The sequence below is a fragment of the Alosa sapidissima genome, chromosome 8, assembly GCF_018492685.1.
Source record: "Alosa sapidissima isolate fAloSap1 chromosome 8, fAloSap1.pri, whole genome shotgun sequence".
Taxonomy (NCBI): Eukaryota; Metazoa; Chordata; class Actinopteri; order Clupeiformes; family Clupeidae; genus Alosa; species Alosa sapidissima.
Window position 1 is genome coordinate 10,076,382 of NC_055964.1, and position 17,500 is coordinate 10,093,881.

The following is a 17,500-nucleotide window of genomic DNA, read 5'->3' on the forward strand; positions in this document are numbered from 1 at the left end:
TCCTAAGCGCTCTCACGGCACGCGCCCACTTTCGCCGCAGCGCCGTCTTCATGTTCGACGGTCACCGGGCGACGACTGTCTGCCGTCTGCTCATCTCTCGCCCTCGCTCCCTCTCTTTCTGTCGTTCCCCACTCCCCCTCTCTCCCCCTCTCTCTCCCTCTCCCTCTCTCTCACGCCCCCATCCCTCTAGTCCAAACAGACTGGGCTGCCAGGGCTCGTCCATTCTCAGTGTTGGGGCTGCTCAAGTCTTATGTAATCCTAATACAATGTTGTCCTACATTCATACATATACACATACACACAGATGGATACACACATTCAGAAACAGATACACACATATACACACACACATATTAATGTACAGCTTCCATGTTGACACGTGCTGCCTTAAAAAGCACTCCTCAGCACAGGACATTCACGTGCACTTTAAAAAATATTTAAGCGCTATGCCGAGTTCAGCAAAAACCTTCGCCTGGGCTTTTACACACTAACAAAGCTTTTATGGACAGCGGGCCACTGAAAGCTAAAAACACATGCTGTTTGTCACCATTTCTCTCCATCATCTTATCTTTAAAGGGAACGGGACTATCCATTGCCAAAGCTTTGGAAACGGAGCCCTGTTATGGTGGACAGACCACTGGCTGACATAGACTTTTGCCAATCCAGCTGAGCTCAAATCTAAACAAGCCTCGGGGACAACATGAGTGGGAATTAATCGGGAATAGATCAACTTGAACAGAGATCTGATCCGCCCTGTTGTATGGCATACGGTTAATTATGGCTGCAACTTTGTGACAGCTGCTGGTTCACGCCTCACAAACACTGGCACCAACACCCAATTGGTCTAGTAAAGTGCACACAACACAATACCAAGGTCAAGGATTATGCACCCAGCTAGCACATATCTTAATTTGTATTAATTTGTATATCGGTTCTGCACAATAAGTGTTACAGGTTGAAGAATCATACATATGAATCAATGTAAATAAAATGTTTATGTAAAACTGATATCTTGTGAATACAATATCTTGCATATAATCTGCATGGTGCAACAACTCATCATTTACCCTCTTAACACCCTAAACACACACCACACACACACACAAATAATTAGGACATCTTGCAGGCCAAAGAGGACACCTTTTTTGAGGCTGCAAAGACATCTGTTTGGGTCACAACGAGGGAGATGAGGAGAAGATTACCCAAGGATTACGTTCCCATCAAGCTGACAGAGTCAGGAGGGAAGGCAGCCCATGCCCGGGGACAGGACCCTGATTTGCCCCACCACCACCCCTCTCTGCCCCCAGCTCCTCTTGCAGACGACCTGGCAGACAGCCCTCACAATCACTCCACTTGCCCATTAAGTGAATATGTGACAGGCCTACTCTACACAGGGACAGTCGATGTTGTGTTATTCCGCAAGCTGCAGGCTGGCCCTAGGCTTCTTTTCACCCCTTCTCCTTCTGCCACAGTGCTTTGCTACAAGCAGGAGGAGGATGACACACACATACACACACACACTACAGACAGAGGAAAATTAGAGTGGTGTGAGCATTCTCAGCTATTATGGGTAGCCAGGACGAGGTATGGCTCATCATGACAGTCTGATACGTAGCTGCTGTGTTTGAAGCAATGAGTGTATCCTCGGGTGATACTGTGGTGTCTGATGGGCAGCTCCTGAAAAGTTTTTTTTTGTCTTTGATGGGTGATGTAGTCTACATGCAATGGGCTCCAGGCCTCAACCCCCCCCCCCCCCCCCCCCCATGGAGCATGTTGTGTAGCAACTGGAGGTGGAGAACGATTGCGGTTTTACCTGGAGGGATGCACCATGTGAAAGAACACAAGGGAGGGCTATTTTTCTCTTGAAATAATGATGAGGATGTAAAACGCCTGCGCTGCTTAGTTTTCAATGACTTGACAAAGGTCAACAATAAATCTGACCTTGGCTTCCAATTACGTGCATATGACTGCTCCTGCAATCTGCTCTTCCTCCTCGGTAAAACTGTTTTAATAAGGGTGTGTGTGTGTGTGTGTGTGTGTGCGTGTATGTGTGTGTGTGTGTGTGTGTGTGTGTGTGTGTGTGTGTGTGTGTGTGTGGTAAAGCGTTCTCTATCTACCTCTCCACAGGAGGCTCACAGTTGGAGACAGGCCCTCCCTCTGCACAGTCAGACTAGATTCTCATCATCATCATGGGGTACATATACTTTAACAACACAATTTTCTCCCACTCACATTTCCTTTCTCTTTACACACACACACACACACACACACACACACACACACACACACACACACACACACACACACACACACACACACACACACATTCAGGGTGAATGAAGCATAACCCACAAACACTGAAGTGTCACTCTGTGCTAAATTTAGAAGCACCCCACAGCTCTTTCCCACAAACCGTTATGAAACCCCACGCCATGTCTGTTGCTGCCCTTCCGCATCATCTTTGCCTAATTTCACACTCAAAGAAAATATTCCTTTGTGCATTACGCAACTACCCAACACGCATCCAAAACTTCACACTTGAAGGACTTAAGCACCGCGCAGACAGACTGAAGCCCTCGTGCCTATTGCACTGTTTGTTCTTCTTCTTCAGCTCAGTAGAGTCGGGAGCCCCGCTGAATACTAACCATCGCCACAAAACAGCGAACGAAACGCGTGACGTCAAGTGGCGAGTCGACATTATTCTTTCATGACCACTCGTGAGAAGAGGAACTCATCGCTCAGTCACAATTACGCTGCCTGCGGAAGAGCTCCCCATGACTGCAGGCCCACTATGTCACTGTGGTCACGGTACGCTGGTGCTCGGCTGCTAAACGCAGGCCTTCAAAACGAGCAGAGCAGAGCGCAGAGATGAGATGAGCTGAGCTGAGAGAGCCAGCGATCGGAGAGAGAGCTGCATTCTGCTGGAGAGCGGCCAGGGACACTCTTGATAGTTTTGTTCAGCCTGGCAGAAGGAATCGGCGTGTGATGAATGCGCCAGCGCCCTTGACGGCCATTTGTTTTAACTGTCAGGACCTGAAGGAACTCGACTGCGACGGATGGTTTAACCACTAAAAATATAGGGAGGGAGAAAGGGCAGGGGAGGGTGTGTGGTAAAAAAAAAAAAAAAGATTTACACAATGGTGTGAGATCGAACAAGACCTTGATTTGTAATGCCTTTAGACCTAGTGGTCTACTTCTAAACAGAGAGTGATGTGGATATTTCATGTCATCACCGTTTGTAACGTGTACACCCTTAATCTAAATAATTGTTGAGTCATTCACAGCCTTTCCATAAGGCCATAGTCTCTTTAGTTTGAAGCCTAAATAGGCTGCATGCCCGCATGACAGAAGCACCAAAGACAAAGTGCCATGTGGGCTTGAGGACCAAGTCACAAGCTGTTGTTTCTCTTCCTTCCATCCTCCTCACGTTTAAAAAATTCAATGGATCTGCCCATGTTCTTATGAATAAAACATCTGTCAGAAGAGAAGAGTTGGTAAAGGGGTTGAAGAAGAAGGGTTATTTTTACACACCTTTTCTGCGTCTTTGGGAGGGGGGGTATGTCTTCTCCACAACAACAACAACAAAAAAGAAATGTTGTACAGGAATGTGACTCGGACCCTGCAAATTCACCTCAGTGAACCCATGCAGCCGACCGTGCTGATCCATTGTGCGCTCAGGGGAGCGTGAACAGCTGAGGGGCTACAACAGGTGCAGCTATTACAGCTTGCTTAAGGGCGTTGGTTCCTAACACTGTCATTAACAGAGCTTCCACCCCCACCATACTGAATGGGGGGGGGGGATTCTTCACAATGACATTACTATATTACTTTATGAGACAGCAGCTACACTCGCGGTGGGAAGTTTGTCACTGAATGCAATTCATTAGTTCTGATATGATTCATCACCACCTAAAATGTTTGCCGCTACCCCCAGAGAACAGAGTCGATATTCTCTTTTTAGATGTCTGGCTGTGCCGAGACTCATAGGGTAGTTCAAGTTCCATCCCACAATTACCACAGTTTCTGTGCAATCAAACAGCACTGATAGAGATCATGAGGAAATAACTCCTTCACATTGCATTTGCTGATGCACTGTCAGTTTCCTGTGGGATTTCAGTAAGATTTCAGTAAGACTCCGCTGTGCGTTGGGGTTCTGTTCTCCCTGTTGGGACTTATATTCTGATAATTACCGCCGGACAATACATTATCCCGCTTATTATACGGCTACATGCCAAAACGAGAAAAGAAACTTAACACAATGGGTCTTTAAAAAATATTTTGCTACCATTTCGTGTCTTCCGCTGACAAAATAAATAGTTCGCCACACAGATAGACAGTTTCAGGTGTTGCATGGCAACGTATTACTAGCTGACTTTCACTTTCAATGAAATTCCATTGCAATAAGCGAACAGACTTCTTGCGGAGTGATATGAAAGACGTTAATCAGAAGCACAAAACCCGTTGTACTTGGAGGGTTGCCATTGACAGCGGTCATTATGTACTTTACCGGTGATTATATAGATTTAACAGACCTTCGAATGTTGGGAAGGTCCATGTGAATAGAACTTTCTGCAGCACTCTGAAGAGCCGTGTAATAAATATGTATATCTCACTGACTCAAACACACACACACACACACAAGTGTGTAAAACCACCATCCAAGGTAACATTCTCAATGAGAGAAAAGATCCATGAGACTGTTGGTGAGGGAAAACTCCCAGGGCTTTCTGAGTGCACTCTAGATTAAAGTCTGAGCTCTGTGGAGCAAAAGAAAAAAATATTGCTGTGATAATTTCTGACAAATAATCCAATCAGTGACATAATCATGACTTTGGTAGCACTGGGGAAAAGTGAGATGAGTTGTTATAAAACAGACATCTGCCTCCTTACCCGCTGGAACTCTTAATCTCTGGGATCTGGTTAGAGGTCACCGGAGTTTACGCACTGACCTTCCCAAAAGCTCTGACAAAAAAGTTCCACCTTGTTCCAATAATAAATGTACCTGTCCTGTCTGTCTCCCCACCTAGTTCAAACTTTAGACAAAAAAAAAATCTCTGAAATATATGCTGTTTAATTCTAACTGTAAACTATGTTCAGAAATGTCACACCTTATTGGTTGTTCATTCCTCTTTTTGGAATGACGGTCTCTTAATTACTTAATTGAGGTAATTGCAGAGAGAGATAAACATGTGAAAAGCGGTACATCCGATCCCTTTCATGCCCACACATTTTCCTAGCATGCAAAGCTGATTAGGCCTACCCAACTAATTAAAATGAGGAAGCATAAACATTAAAAAACAAATCCTGCCAAACAAAAATGTGCAAATGGCCTGTAAATGGACGAAGGAATAAACGGGCTGTCAAAATTCCTAAACAGTGAAGGTCCTGCCTGGCACAGTGCCATCGGCAAGCACTATGATGTTCACCCCTCGCCAGCACAGCATTCTGGGAAATGAATCTTCCCTCCATTACAGCTCAGGGCGTTGGTGCTCTGGGCAACTGTATGTGTTGTGTGTACCAAGAACAAGCACTGACTCACAGTGGCAGTATGAGTCAACGATGCCCAAGCCTTGCCTGACACTTATTGTAAACACATGAGAGCCACTGACTATCATTTGCTCCAAGTGCTTGATAAATACTGACAGTGTTCTGATTGAATTTACTGAGGTTCTTTTATGTGAAGATGGTAAAACCTACAGCTTCTCTGTGCCTCTGAAAATGAAGGCAGTTTTTACCTCTCATATTTGTCCCCTGCATTTACAAACTCCCACAAGTTTTAACAGCAAGTGACACAGTTCTACAAATGTCCATCACAAGGGCTTGTGGGATGCCGTGATGAGATCGGGGCTTGTCATAGTGTTCGAGGTTAAGGCAGCTCGACTCCTGAGGAATGGCCTTTAACTCTCCCCTGCCTCCACCACCGCTGACTGAACGAGCGACTCACAGTCAGCGAAGGCGGAGCTGTCACACTGGGCCTGACAGGTATCAAGTGCTCATCTCGAGTGAAGAGCAGGAGGAGGAGGAGGAGGAGACGGTTCCAGTGTCGGGGCCGTCAGGGCGACGGGACAGATCTGCTGAGCAAATACTGAAAGGGGGGAGTGGATGCGAGATGTGTCACTGGATAAACGCTCGCCTATCGATTCAGATTACTGGCACAACGCCGCCAGAGTGCACCGACTGAACACACAATTGGCGCTAGCCGTGGCACACAGAATACCCCCTGCCAACAGGGCCAGGCAAACAGAGCTTGACTACCACAAACTGCATTCTTTTCCAGCTACTCCATTACTAATAATACTTCTACTACTGCTGTCGTTGCTACCAGTGTATCATTATCAAAGAGATGACTCTTACTAAGCAAGAATGTCGGACTAGCAGTCAAGTGATCTCATGTACAGTAAATGATAGCATAGACAGGTTTCTGGCACTAAATGTTGAAACGCAATACAGACACTCCTACACAGAATCTGGAAATAGTGCAGCCACAACAGCCGATAATTACACGCTGCTTCTGCTGAAATAGCATGCGTCTCCGTTGGACAGAAAAGCATGCCGTCAGGCTCTCCGAGAAGAACCTTTAGTCCGTTTCACAGGAAATTGCTCCCTCTGCTCCCCATCCCAGCGTCTCAAGGGACTTAGCCACACATAATTAACCTTGAGTGGCCCTAGGTGACCTCCGTAGTTTGTCCAGGCGTACTGTGGGGGCGTGCAGCACTCAAACTGACAGGAAGCAGGGTCACACTCACACACTCTGTGCTTTTCTTCACTGAGGATTCTCAGTGCTGGCTGAGTTGACAAATAAATCTGACCCAACAATGTTAGCATTAAGGATTTTCTAGTGGTATTTCATTCAGTTATTTTTCTGTATATATTTTATTCCATTAACAAATATACTTATATCAAAACACAGGACCCAAGGCCTTGTCACCTAGAGCTAGCACACGTCGTGAAAGAAAAAAAATGCAACAGGAAGAGCCTTTTAGCAGATCCCAGCCAAAAAGAGAGGGCCCATCTGCTTGAGACTGTTCCAGGAAGAGAACGGGAAATGGGACAGGAAAGAACAGACTACACTTCTAGAGAGAAGACTTCCAGAGAGACGATGTGGTCTTCATCTGTGAAAGGGACCAATTGTACGGGGTCGTTAAAAAAGGAAGAAGGTTTAAAACTCCCTTTGGACCATGTGGTTTTAGAAAATAATATGACCATTCTGGATATTGCGAATTCCATCTCTCCCGTAAAATATTTTCATTATATTTAATAACACAACTTGGTCTGGCAAGGAATATATAGCCGAATATATTCTATTACAATATGGTAAACATCACAAAAATGCTGAGAATGTCCTGTTGTTTCCACTCTACAGTGAGGGGAGAGATGAGGCCTCACATCAAAGAGAGGGAGGGCAGGAGTGGGGGGATGATTTTTGGAGTGGGGTGTGGGGGGCATGGGGGGACTGACCAAGGCGCCACGTCCGTCTCATGAGTCTCCGGCCCTCAGAGAATTACTGCTGGACTTCTTGCTGTCACAGTCGATATTTCATCAACATATATTACACACACATACTCCCAATCACTCCATCCCCAAGAGCTGATTGTGGCAACTCTGTCAGGCAGGAGAATGTAACAGGCTCAAGAGTGACATCCAGGACACCACGGAGACGCAGGCAGGCAGGCGTCACTCTACAGCCAAACAAGACCAACCGCAGCTGGCCAGGCAGCCATTATCAACCAGCCGCACCTGTTATAGGTGTGAACAGCACGCTGAGGGCTTGGAACAAGACGTGTGCGCCAACCTGCCAAAGAAGCGAATTTACTAAGAAAGGAAGTGGAGGAGGAAGTGGCCATATTGTCACTCTTCATCAACACTTTATCACATCATCTGTAACCATTACCCCGACAATATAAGGTTAAAAATAGGAATTTAAGCATAGGTTTTTAGAGAATACGGATATGTAAGCGTTAAGTGTCCTGCATTCATATCGCATGTTGTGTTGGGGCATCAATGAGTAGTGAGCATTTCAGTTGGGATACATGATGATGATAGTGAAAGCAGAGCTGCACGTGGGATGTGTGTTTCAGGGCGTGGCGTTATTTTTAGGCCATTCCAGAGCAGTTGGGGCTTGCAGTCGGGGGCTGGGGTTTCGCCGGCCCGATCAAATTGCTTACGTGCGACCAGCCGTGATATACATGGGATGGGAGTTCCCTACTGACCCTGACATATCGATATGCCAAACCCATGCCCTGCTGGTCTGCCCCCCCCCCCCCACACACACACACACACACACACCACCACCACCACCTCTCCCACCCTTGCTTATAGCATGCACGGTGAGCTGGCTGGCCTAGCTCGTGAACCCTCTTTCCACACTTGCAAACACACAGAGCTCTCTCTGTGCTCTCTCTCTCTCTCGCTCTTTACATTAGACAAGACATTAGGGGACACACAATGCCATTGAAGTGAGGCATCGCGCATTGTGAGCGCGTCACTGCCATTAGCATTTTTCACACCATCATTCGTGTGAATGAGAGTTTAAGGGGCCAGTGGAGAATAGAGATTAAGAAGAAAAAAAAAAAAACACACACACACACACACACACACACACACATGAATGTAGAGGCCATTTCCCATGAAACAGGCGATAGGCACATTCTTCACCGAGAGGCATGTGGGAGCTCATCATGTGAACATGTCTCACACTAAGGGCATGGCCACGGCAGACAGGAACATCATTGGTTGCTTAGACAGTGCAAGTCGTCCACAGTATTCTGAGAAATAGGTCATGCTTTCACTTCTAGACAAAAGCCACTAAAAACAATGGCTAACAAGGCCTAAAGATAAGAATATATATCAATGAAAAGTCCACAGTCTGTCTTTCTGAGAAAAAAAGCTATGAATGTTTAATATATGTGTGTGAACATTGAAAGTATTAATAGCTAACCTGCTTTCACAACCCCATTCCACTTATCAAGTCACTTAAAACAGTGTTGACATGTTCCTTTCTTTAGAAAAGAGGGGGGTAAGTGTATATGTGTGTGTGTGTGTGTGTGTGTGTGTGTGTGTGTGTGTGTGTGTGTGTGTGTGTGTGTGTGTGTGTGTGTGTGTGTGTGTGTCTGCGCGCTTGTGAGTTGTGAGGTGTCATTTATGAAACAAAAAGATCATGACACACACACACTGTTAAAAAAGTACACTTTTTCATCACTCTTTTCATCACTCTAAACAACATTCAGAATATAACTGCTTTTATCTTCTGTCCTATGCCCCCAGTACATTCCTCAAGGCATCAACATCCTTCTAGGAATCAGATCAAAGCTCCCACTGCCACACTTAAAGAGACAGAACGCATGCAGACCAGTGGTAAAAAAAGAACAGCATTCCAGTGGCCAGGGCAGTGCAGCACAGGGGGAAGTTATGCTTGCTTCATACACACTCGCTGTTTACACTTTTGTTTCTTATGTTTCTTTTTCTCACGGATAATGAGGTCAGAGGGTATGCTTGACCTATCCGCAAGTGACGTCTCTCGGGGAAAACTAAACAAGATGTCCCCAACGTGGCCCTGTCAGCTCGCGCTTTAGCCTTCCAACTTGTCTCTAGTACCGAGGTAGTAATGGACTCTGTGTGTTGAAACACAAAAAAATCACAAGGTGGTGAAAAAACAGTCTATTTACTTAACTTCACCCACAGGTCTTCACAAGACTAAGTCAAGGTCAAACACTCTACTCATGGCTGGCCAACTACCAGTGCTTCAAACTCCCACAGGTGAGGCGGTGCTTTTTTCCCGGTCAAAAGCTTGGAGCAAAGAAAAAGGCATTCCCTAACAGCACGCCACCATGTGATTCTAAAGACAAGAGGCCAAGGGCTTCAGTGGGAATCCTCTACTATTGATCTCTTCTTATCACTCACGCTGCCGAGTAATGACCCGCGCTGGGGGCTTACCTGTCTGCGGAAGCGGACGGCCATGTCGAGGCTGAGCCTCCCGTGCTGGGATCAGCTGTTTACACAGGCCACATGTAAATAAGCGCTTGGTCAACGTGCACCAGTGCACAATATTTCTCTCGAGATCAGCATTCTTGACGCATGAAAATGGAGATGAAAGCGATCTCTCTCTGGTATTATTTGTTCGATCAAAAGCACGGCAGACAAAGAGAGTAAGAGATAGAGAGAGAGAGAGAGAGAGCGAGGGAGAGGAGGTGAAACCTAAATAGACTGACTGGTGCTGGAGATCACATCTACACCTGCATTTCTCCCACAATGCTTTGCATTGTGATAGAATACAGCAGCCGCAGGGGGAGGAGGCCGTCCCACAGTGCTCTGTGGCCTTCGGCCGGCCAATCAGGCCTCTTCCCACCTGAGGGCTGAAAGGTAATATGCAAGACACCGGAGCCTCTCTCTCTCTCTCTCTACCTCTCTCTCCCTACCTCTCTCTGACAGACAGCGTAATACACATCCACAACAGGAGGCCACTCTCACCCAGCCTCCCAAATATATGCACTGAATATTGAACATGGCTAAATGCAAGTCGCTGCACGGTGGGACGTGCTCATCCAAAACAGACTGTCTTCAAAGAGTTGAAAAGTGACCCAGGGAGATTTGGGCGAATTAATAAATAACGGGAATGGATCAAAACACAGAAGGAGCCCAATTTGTGCACAATTTGAGTCTCCTGTGAGAATGCAGACTCAATTGGCCAGGGAGAAAACAAAAACAAAGAGTTCTCAAATCAAGCGTGTATTTTATGCATCTCTATGCATAGTACTTGGCATGAGGCTGTCCTAAAGTCAGAAAACCTTGCATTTAAGTGCATTAACAAATTCCCTATGCTTACTTTAAGCCACAGGATGTGAAAGAGATGACACACAGTAGTATGCTATCTGTGGTAGCCATCACCCATGACCAGAGGCTACTTCAAGAGACAGGAGGAAAGGCCTCTGGTGCATCTGACAAGGTTGTCATCCACATTCTCATGTCTTTCCTGGTACTCTTCCTAGGGCTTAATTCCCAGGCTCATTAGTCCATAATCTACCATCTCTATTTAAACAGTCAGTTTCCCACTGTGGGCTATCAGCCTTCTGAACTTCAAAGGTAAATACATCACAGCATATTTTTCTTCTTCTTCTTCTTTAGGAGTCAAACAAGGAAAATAATTTGCCCGTTTGCAAGTTGCTATTTTTGCGCTTCTGCCAGTTCACGTCTGTACTTTCTGAGGAGATGGTTATTAATAGGCTGCATTATACTGTCTGCGCTCTCTCTCCCTTGTTCACACACATGCACACACGCACACACACACACACACACACACACAGACTGACACACACAGACAAACACACACACTGGCACTTAAAGCCCTCTAGAGCCACTCCTTCCTAGACCACTCAATGCCACGGCTGCATTGTTGAGACCCACTGTCTTGTTTGTGTGCTTTTTTTTAGTTTGGTTTTGTATGAGTAAACAATGCATGCCTTTGACTGGTGCTGTCTCGGGGTATGCCGGGGCATAAACAATTCTTTCATTCCCCCCATCCCAGAGCTCCCCCTGGCCTGGGTCACTCTGTCGCCACACTCATTCAAAGCTCTGACGTGATGGCACACAGACAGAGACTAATTGGCAAGCAGCTCGCCTTATTCAAATGCCTGGCATTCCATTAGCATTGTGGGTTTTAGGGCAAACTTTGACAGTGTGTACATGTGTGAGAGAGGAGGGATCTACTGGCATGCAAAGTGGTCAGAAGGGTACATAAACAGAGAGAGAGAGAGAGAGGGATGAAGATAAGACAGAGGAGAGAAAGAGAGCAAGATGTTTTGGCCAATTTAAAAAATAATGACTCACAGCCGCCTACTCCATCATACTGGATCCAGTGACGTTTTCAGGAGCCCATTTTCCTGACATTGTTAACATATTTATCTTTGCCTCTATCTGGACTCCAGCTGCAGGGGAACTTGCACCAGCACGATCAACAAATTCCATCTAGCTGAGGCTCAAAATGCTCTCTGAGTAGGGGAGACGTGTGCTTTGATCAGAGCGAGGAGCTGAATCTCCAAATGTCCTCTTAAACCACTGACCACTCCCCAAGTGGTCTATCAGCTGGGGCATCAACTGTTTGGGATCCGTCTATTGTTCAGACAGACCTTCACAGGAAGCTCCTCACTGATTTTGCATGAGTAAATGCAATGTGCAACTGGGTGATCCTTTGACCTTCCAATGACAGAAAACAAACAAGAAACATTAATAATCAAAGAGCTATGTGTTATTCTCTTCACATAACTTGTACTACAGTACTCAAAGAAATGGTAAGCCTTTGGGTTTGGGTTAAGCAGTATGCTACTGCCATAATTTGTTATGAGATTACAATCCACTGATAATGAAATTGATTCCCAAGGGAAATTAGAACTTATACAAAGGCTTCACTTTGATGAAACTTTTTCCCCCATTCTGCTGTGCAATTTGGACTGCAAATAAATGTTGCCCTCCATTTTCAAAATAACACCAATTTAATGAAACACAATTACGAAGCATCACACCAATATTTGAGACCAATAGCCTGAAACTAATAATGTTTTCTCACTGAACTGCCAGATGCTAAAAATATCCATATCACAATTACATGATGCTTGCTACAGCAAAACAGCATGTTTTAAATGCTTGTTCAGACAGCCTTTATGTCAGCCTTTGTCTCATGTTATGTATGAGTTTATGTCAACATTTGACTGAGCTCATGAGAGCAGTCTTTTAAAAGCAGCAATGTAAGGACATGATAACCTGGACATGGAGTTCCTCAGATATGCTGTTCTTCTTATAGAGTCCCAGCACTCGGTGCACTCTGACGTGACAACACTGTGAACTCAGAGTGGGTGTGGGCACGAAAGCAAGCATAGCAGCGAAGGAAGTTATCTGTAAACGTTCCCCATCCTGAAGTTTGCCAGATAAGACTTTTTTTTTTATTATTACTCCTAACCCAGGAAGGAAAAAACAACCTTCGTCATCATGTGATTGAACTGTTGGAACTGACATGTAGGCAAATCTGTGCTGTTTACAGTTAGGCCTTCTTTCAGCCTATTTTAAGCTCCGAGATTTTTTTTAAAAACCACCAAAACATGTCCACGTAAAAAAAGAGAGATAAAAAGCAGGCAAAACCAACAGTAATTACCAATTCCCTTTAATAATAAAAAAAACCCCGAACTCTCACGGCCAAGATTGCACTCTGCCGTACGAGTAAACTAAATGATCTGGTGTCTGGTGCTCTAAAGAGAGCAGACCCATGCTCAGGAAGCAAGTGTCCCCTGGCATGAAAGTTAGGATACAAAAATAGACAAAGGTCTCACTGGCAGGATACTGGAAAAAAACGACAATTACATGGAATTACAGATGAAGTGAAGAGCCCTCGTTCTCTGTGCAGGAAGAGAGGTTTAATATGGGAAGTTAACTAGAAAAAAAGTTCTGTTCAAACTTCAAATGAAGTATCAGGATTAGAGGTAATTTTATCCCCATATAACATTGTTTCTATATGAAAATTTATGCATATGAAAACATAATAAAACATCTTAATAGTGGGATTTAAATTAGGTTCATGAAAATGACACACAGTCTGTTAAAGTACCTCCAAGTTGTCATAACAATCACATCACTGTAAGTTTAACAACAAAACATTTTGTGATGGCTGTCACAATCCTGGGAAGAACCTATGTAATTACATGTAACAGGACAATAACTGTTCCTTCTTTTAAGAGGGAGGAGGTACAGTTGACAAGCAGTAGTGCATGGAGCCAAGGACAGCTTCTGCTATAAACACACACACACACACACACACACACACACCAGCCATTTCAGATTCAGTGGCACGTAAAGTGACAACTGACTCAATCCATTAGAGAGGAACTAATATGAGGGTTCAAAGAGGAATGTGTAAAGGGAAGTGGCATGACTCTCTATTGTCACAACTGGAAGTGCACAATCCATCTGAGGCGATGTAAAGGGAGTCTTTTTTTCTGTACTGACAGTATTAACACAGCTATTACAGGGAATGCTAAATATAATAATCGCACAGTGTCACTGGGTCATCTGTCTACCAGCATACCAAGACAGGCAGCAACAAAAGAGGATATAATAGAGATGCAGAATGATTATTGTGATGCTAGGGCAGATGATTGCTGCTAATCAGTATTATCAGTCTGATATCCTCTTGTAACACCCTGTGCCCCAAAACATTTTGGCAAAGGCAATCCATCTAAGAGGATGGACACTGGTCTGCTTATTGTTCTGGTTGAGGTTGCCAACTGTTTGGCGACCGCCAACACCACACACAGAAACAAAGAAATCATAGAAGAAACAGAGTTAAGCCTCCACAGTCATAAGAGTGGCCGGATTATGTCCAGAACTCGTAGTTAAGGCGGGAAAGCAAAGCCATTCTGGGGCCACAGAGAGATTATGACTGCCTCTGGGTGTGCAGCCCTTGGTCAGCCAGACAAACCCTACCCCCAAACCTTCTGGCTACCCACACACAACCCACCATCCCTGCTAGGGCATACGCGGCACAGCAGTAGGCCTAGTCATGCTGAATCCAGTCACTGTTGCAAGTTCACAAATCACCACCCCTCTACACACACACACACACACACACACACACGCACACCCACACACACAGACACAGACACAAACACACCATACTTACAGGCATGCAACAATGTAGATGCCATTATTAAATCATATTAGCCAAATAATATGTTTCCCTTCTAGGTCACATCAGTCATGTGGCTACCATTCAGTTGACATGCCCTCTTCAACCAATGCATTTAATCTACAACGTTGTATTCAGGGAATGAGGAGGATAAGCTAGCTGCAATTTAAAGTGGCTACACATGGACTTTAGAGACGACTTTAAAGGGATAGATAGGCCTACATTTGCGAATGACCGTTGAGGCGACTCAAAGCGGTCAAGGAGATCCCTTCAAGGTCAAGGAGACCCGCCTAACCCAAGCTTTGTATCAGCTCCAATGCACCTCTAAATAATCTGGGTTTCTAAACTGCCCCCACGCTGAGTCAAACCAGACAGGTCATATTGAGCAAAATGACCCGCACTTCTGGGGGTGCCTGCGGAGTGTCCAAAGGTTCTACCAAATACAATACAAATCTGACAACCCCAAAACCTGACGGAAGAGAGAATTTATTACACTATATAGAATATTACAAATACAAACAAAAGTAAACTTTCAAACATTCGTGGCTCCAATTTAAATCACCCCTAAACCATGAGAAAATCCTAATAGCCAAACAAATGTCCAGCCAAAAACACTATAGCCTGTAAAGTGTACTACAGCACAGGGTGTTTAATAATAATAAAAAAAAGTTGCAGCTATGTCGCATTTGATTATTACAAGGCTTAAATATTAACAGTGCAGCCTGCCCCCTTTCCTTTCATAACTAGAGAGATCTATGTGTAAATTCAAGAAATGTCAGACCAAAATGCCTATTGTACATCAGATTGAACAATTTTATAATCTGTTGTGGGAGGACTGGGTTGCCCGCATAGGAGTTTGTCGCAATTGTTCACACTACTTCATATCTAGCTTAAAAGCCGAACGCGATTCCCGACAAGCAAAACATCGAAGTGTACTGTTAGCCTATTGCATAAGACAGTGTATGACTGACAATTGTAACAACAAAGATATTTTCCGCTCAACAGGTGAATTAGGCTACATGTCCCAAAATTCCACTGGTCGTCCCATGCCTCACTCCGCATTCCCTCTAAATGTAACGTTAATCATCCACAGTTCGGTGCGGTGCGAGAGAGACGACCGCTACTATTACGCATATCAGAGAAAGGCTACATGTTTCAGTGAAAACACCCATAAGAGACAGTAGATGCACATGAAAGATAGGCAATTCTAGACTATCTGAAGCATCATACTTACTATAACATTTTCGTTTTTACTTGAATAAGCCAATCTTCCTCCTCCCTTAACTGGCATCCTGTGCTTTCAGGTGAAGTGTCTCTTGTGAAGAATAGGCGTATCTAGAATTCACTGGCTGATCCCAAGCATGGCGGTTGACAGCGGTCCTTAAAGAAATCTTTCTGACTCAAAATTCTTCGGTATACAGCAGTAGATGAGACCGGAGGCAGCCCAAGGGAAACATTTTTTTTCCCTACTGTGAGCGACTTTCAAGCAAGCCAACCTACTTTATGAACATACCAATGTCGGGCAGGGCGTGAAATGAAGTTTACAAAACAAGTGGATTTCCCCCATAAAAGATGCATTTATTCTCATGTGTAAAAAATACACATATAAATATATGTTATATGACAAAAGTGGCAGTTTAAGCGCAGAATGTTTATTAAAATCCACTATAAACTTTGACTAAACCCCCTACAAAACGAATGGACTCTTCCAGTTTGGATAAAGTGATTTAACTGTTCTCCGTAATTTCTTCATAAAACAAATACATAGTTGCGCCTCCTGATGTTATAGCTGGCAACTATATGCAATATGAAGTAAACACCATCACTTTGAAAGACCATATAACGGAAACACTAATTAACAAGTTACCACTAACTGTAGAGATTAGGCTACACATTTCAGTCGAGTGTCAGTGGTTCAATCAAACAGGATTTCGAGCATAAACAAATAATCATACTTGTCTATAATTCATTCCTAAAAGTCATTCCTAAAGTTAGACGATTCAAACTAATTCTAATGTGCAAGTTATGTTGCAGAGTGTGTTCAACTTTTGACAGCCCTCTACAATCCACTGGGAAGCGATTTTTTTGTCAGATGAGAAAGAAACAAAGGAAAGGAACACAGGAACAAACTGCTGCCACCAAGTAACCAAGAAATAGCATGGACTGTTTGTAGGGTGAACGAGATGCATGTTGTTCCAGATAACAGCAGCTGTTCAGATAGCAAAAGGCTAAATAATGCAGTGATTTAAAAAAAAGAGTACCCATGCATACAGTCCCCAATCCCATGTTTTGCAACATTTAAAAACATTACAAACAGATTTCATATAATACAGCAGAGTGAACTGACTGCACCTCTCCTAATACAAAATAAGACCCACGCTCTCTCCCTCTCTCTGTGGGTTGTGCTGGGCATGACTTCATAGACCAACTTCACAGAACCCACTGTGTCCACTTTTGCATGTTTCGACCACAAGCGCAGACTAACAGTACTCTTTTGTAAGATGCTAACCTCCTTTTGCGCATGAGGTCACAGTCCCATCTGATTAATGTTGCAAGGGTGGTGCTCCAAAAGGGCTGTTGGGCCAAAACAACAGTGACCATGCATGTGCGCGTGCCATGTTCTCTCTCTCTCTCTCTGAGTCACAGCCCAGAAGCTGGCATGCTCAAGTTATTGATAGAAGTTCCGTACACATTGCACAATGTAGGATGTGTAGGTGTAGCCTATGTACATTATGTGTGCGTGTATTTTGTTTGTTAGTTTGTTTTTGTGTGTGTGTGTGAGAGAGTTACAGGGCTTACTAACATGACTTGAGGAGGTTACATTTCATTCTG

The 17,500-nt window shown here is 44.5% G+C and overlaps 1 protein-coding gene across 6 annotated transcripts in view; it reads right to left on the reverse strand.

The window, feature by feature from the left end:
- The window catches only part of LOC121715367 (tight junction protein ZO-2-like), an 87,517-nt gene that overhangs the window by 44,516 nt on the left and 25,501 nt on the right, over positions 1-17,500 (reverse strand). Inside the window, exon 1 of one of the 6 annotated variants that reach the window (XM_042101013.1) lies at positions 15,903-16,144. The exons of 2 other annotated variants lie outside the window; for them this stretch is intronic. In XM_042101013.1, the coding sequence (XP_041956947.1) occupies positions 15,903-15,959 (57 nt within the window). In that variant the 5' untranslated portion in view covers positions 15,960-16,144. Of the gene's footprint in view, positions 1-9,933; positions 9,957-11,823; positions 12,037-15,902; positions 16,145-17,500 lie in introns of those variants that run through there. 3 more of the 6 variants (XM_042101019.1, XM_042101014.1, XM_042101020.1) reach the window with 3 other exon arrangements.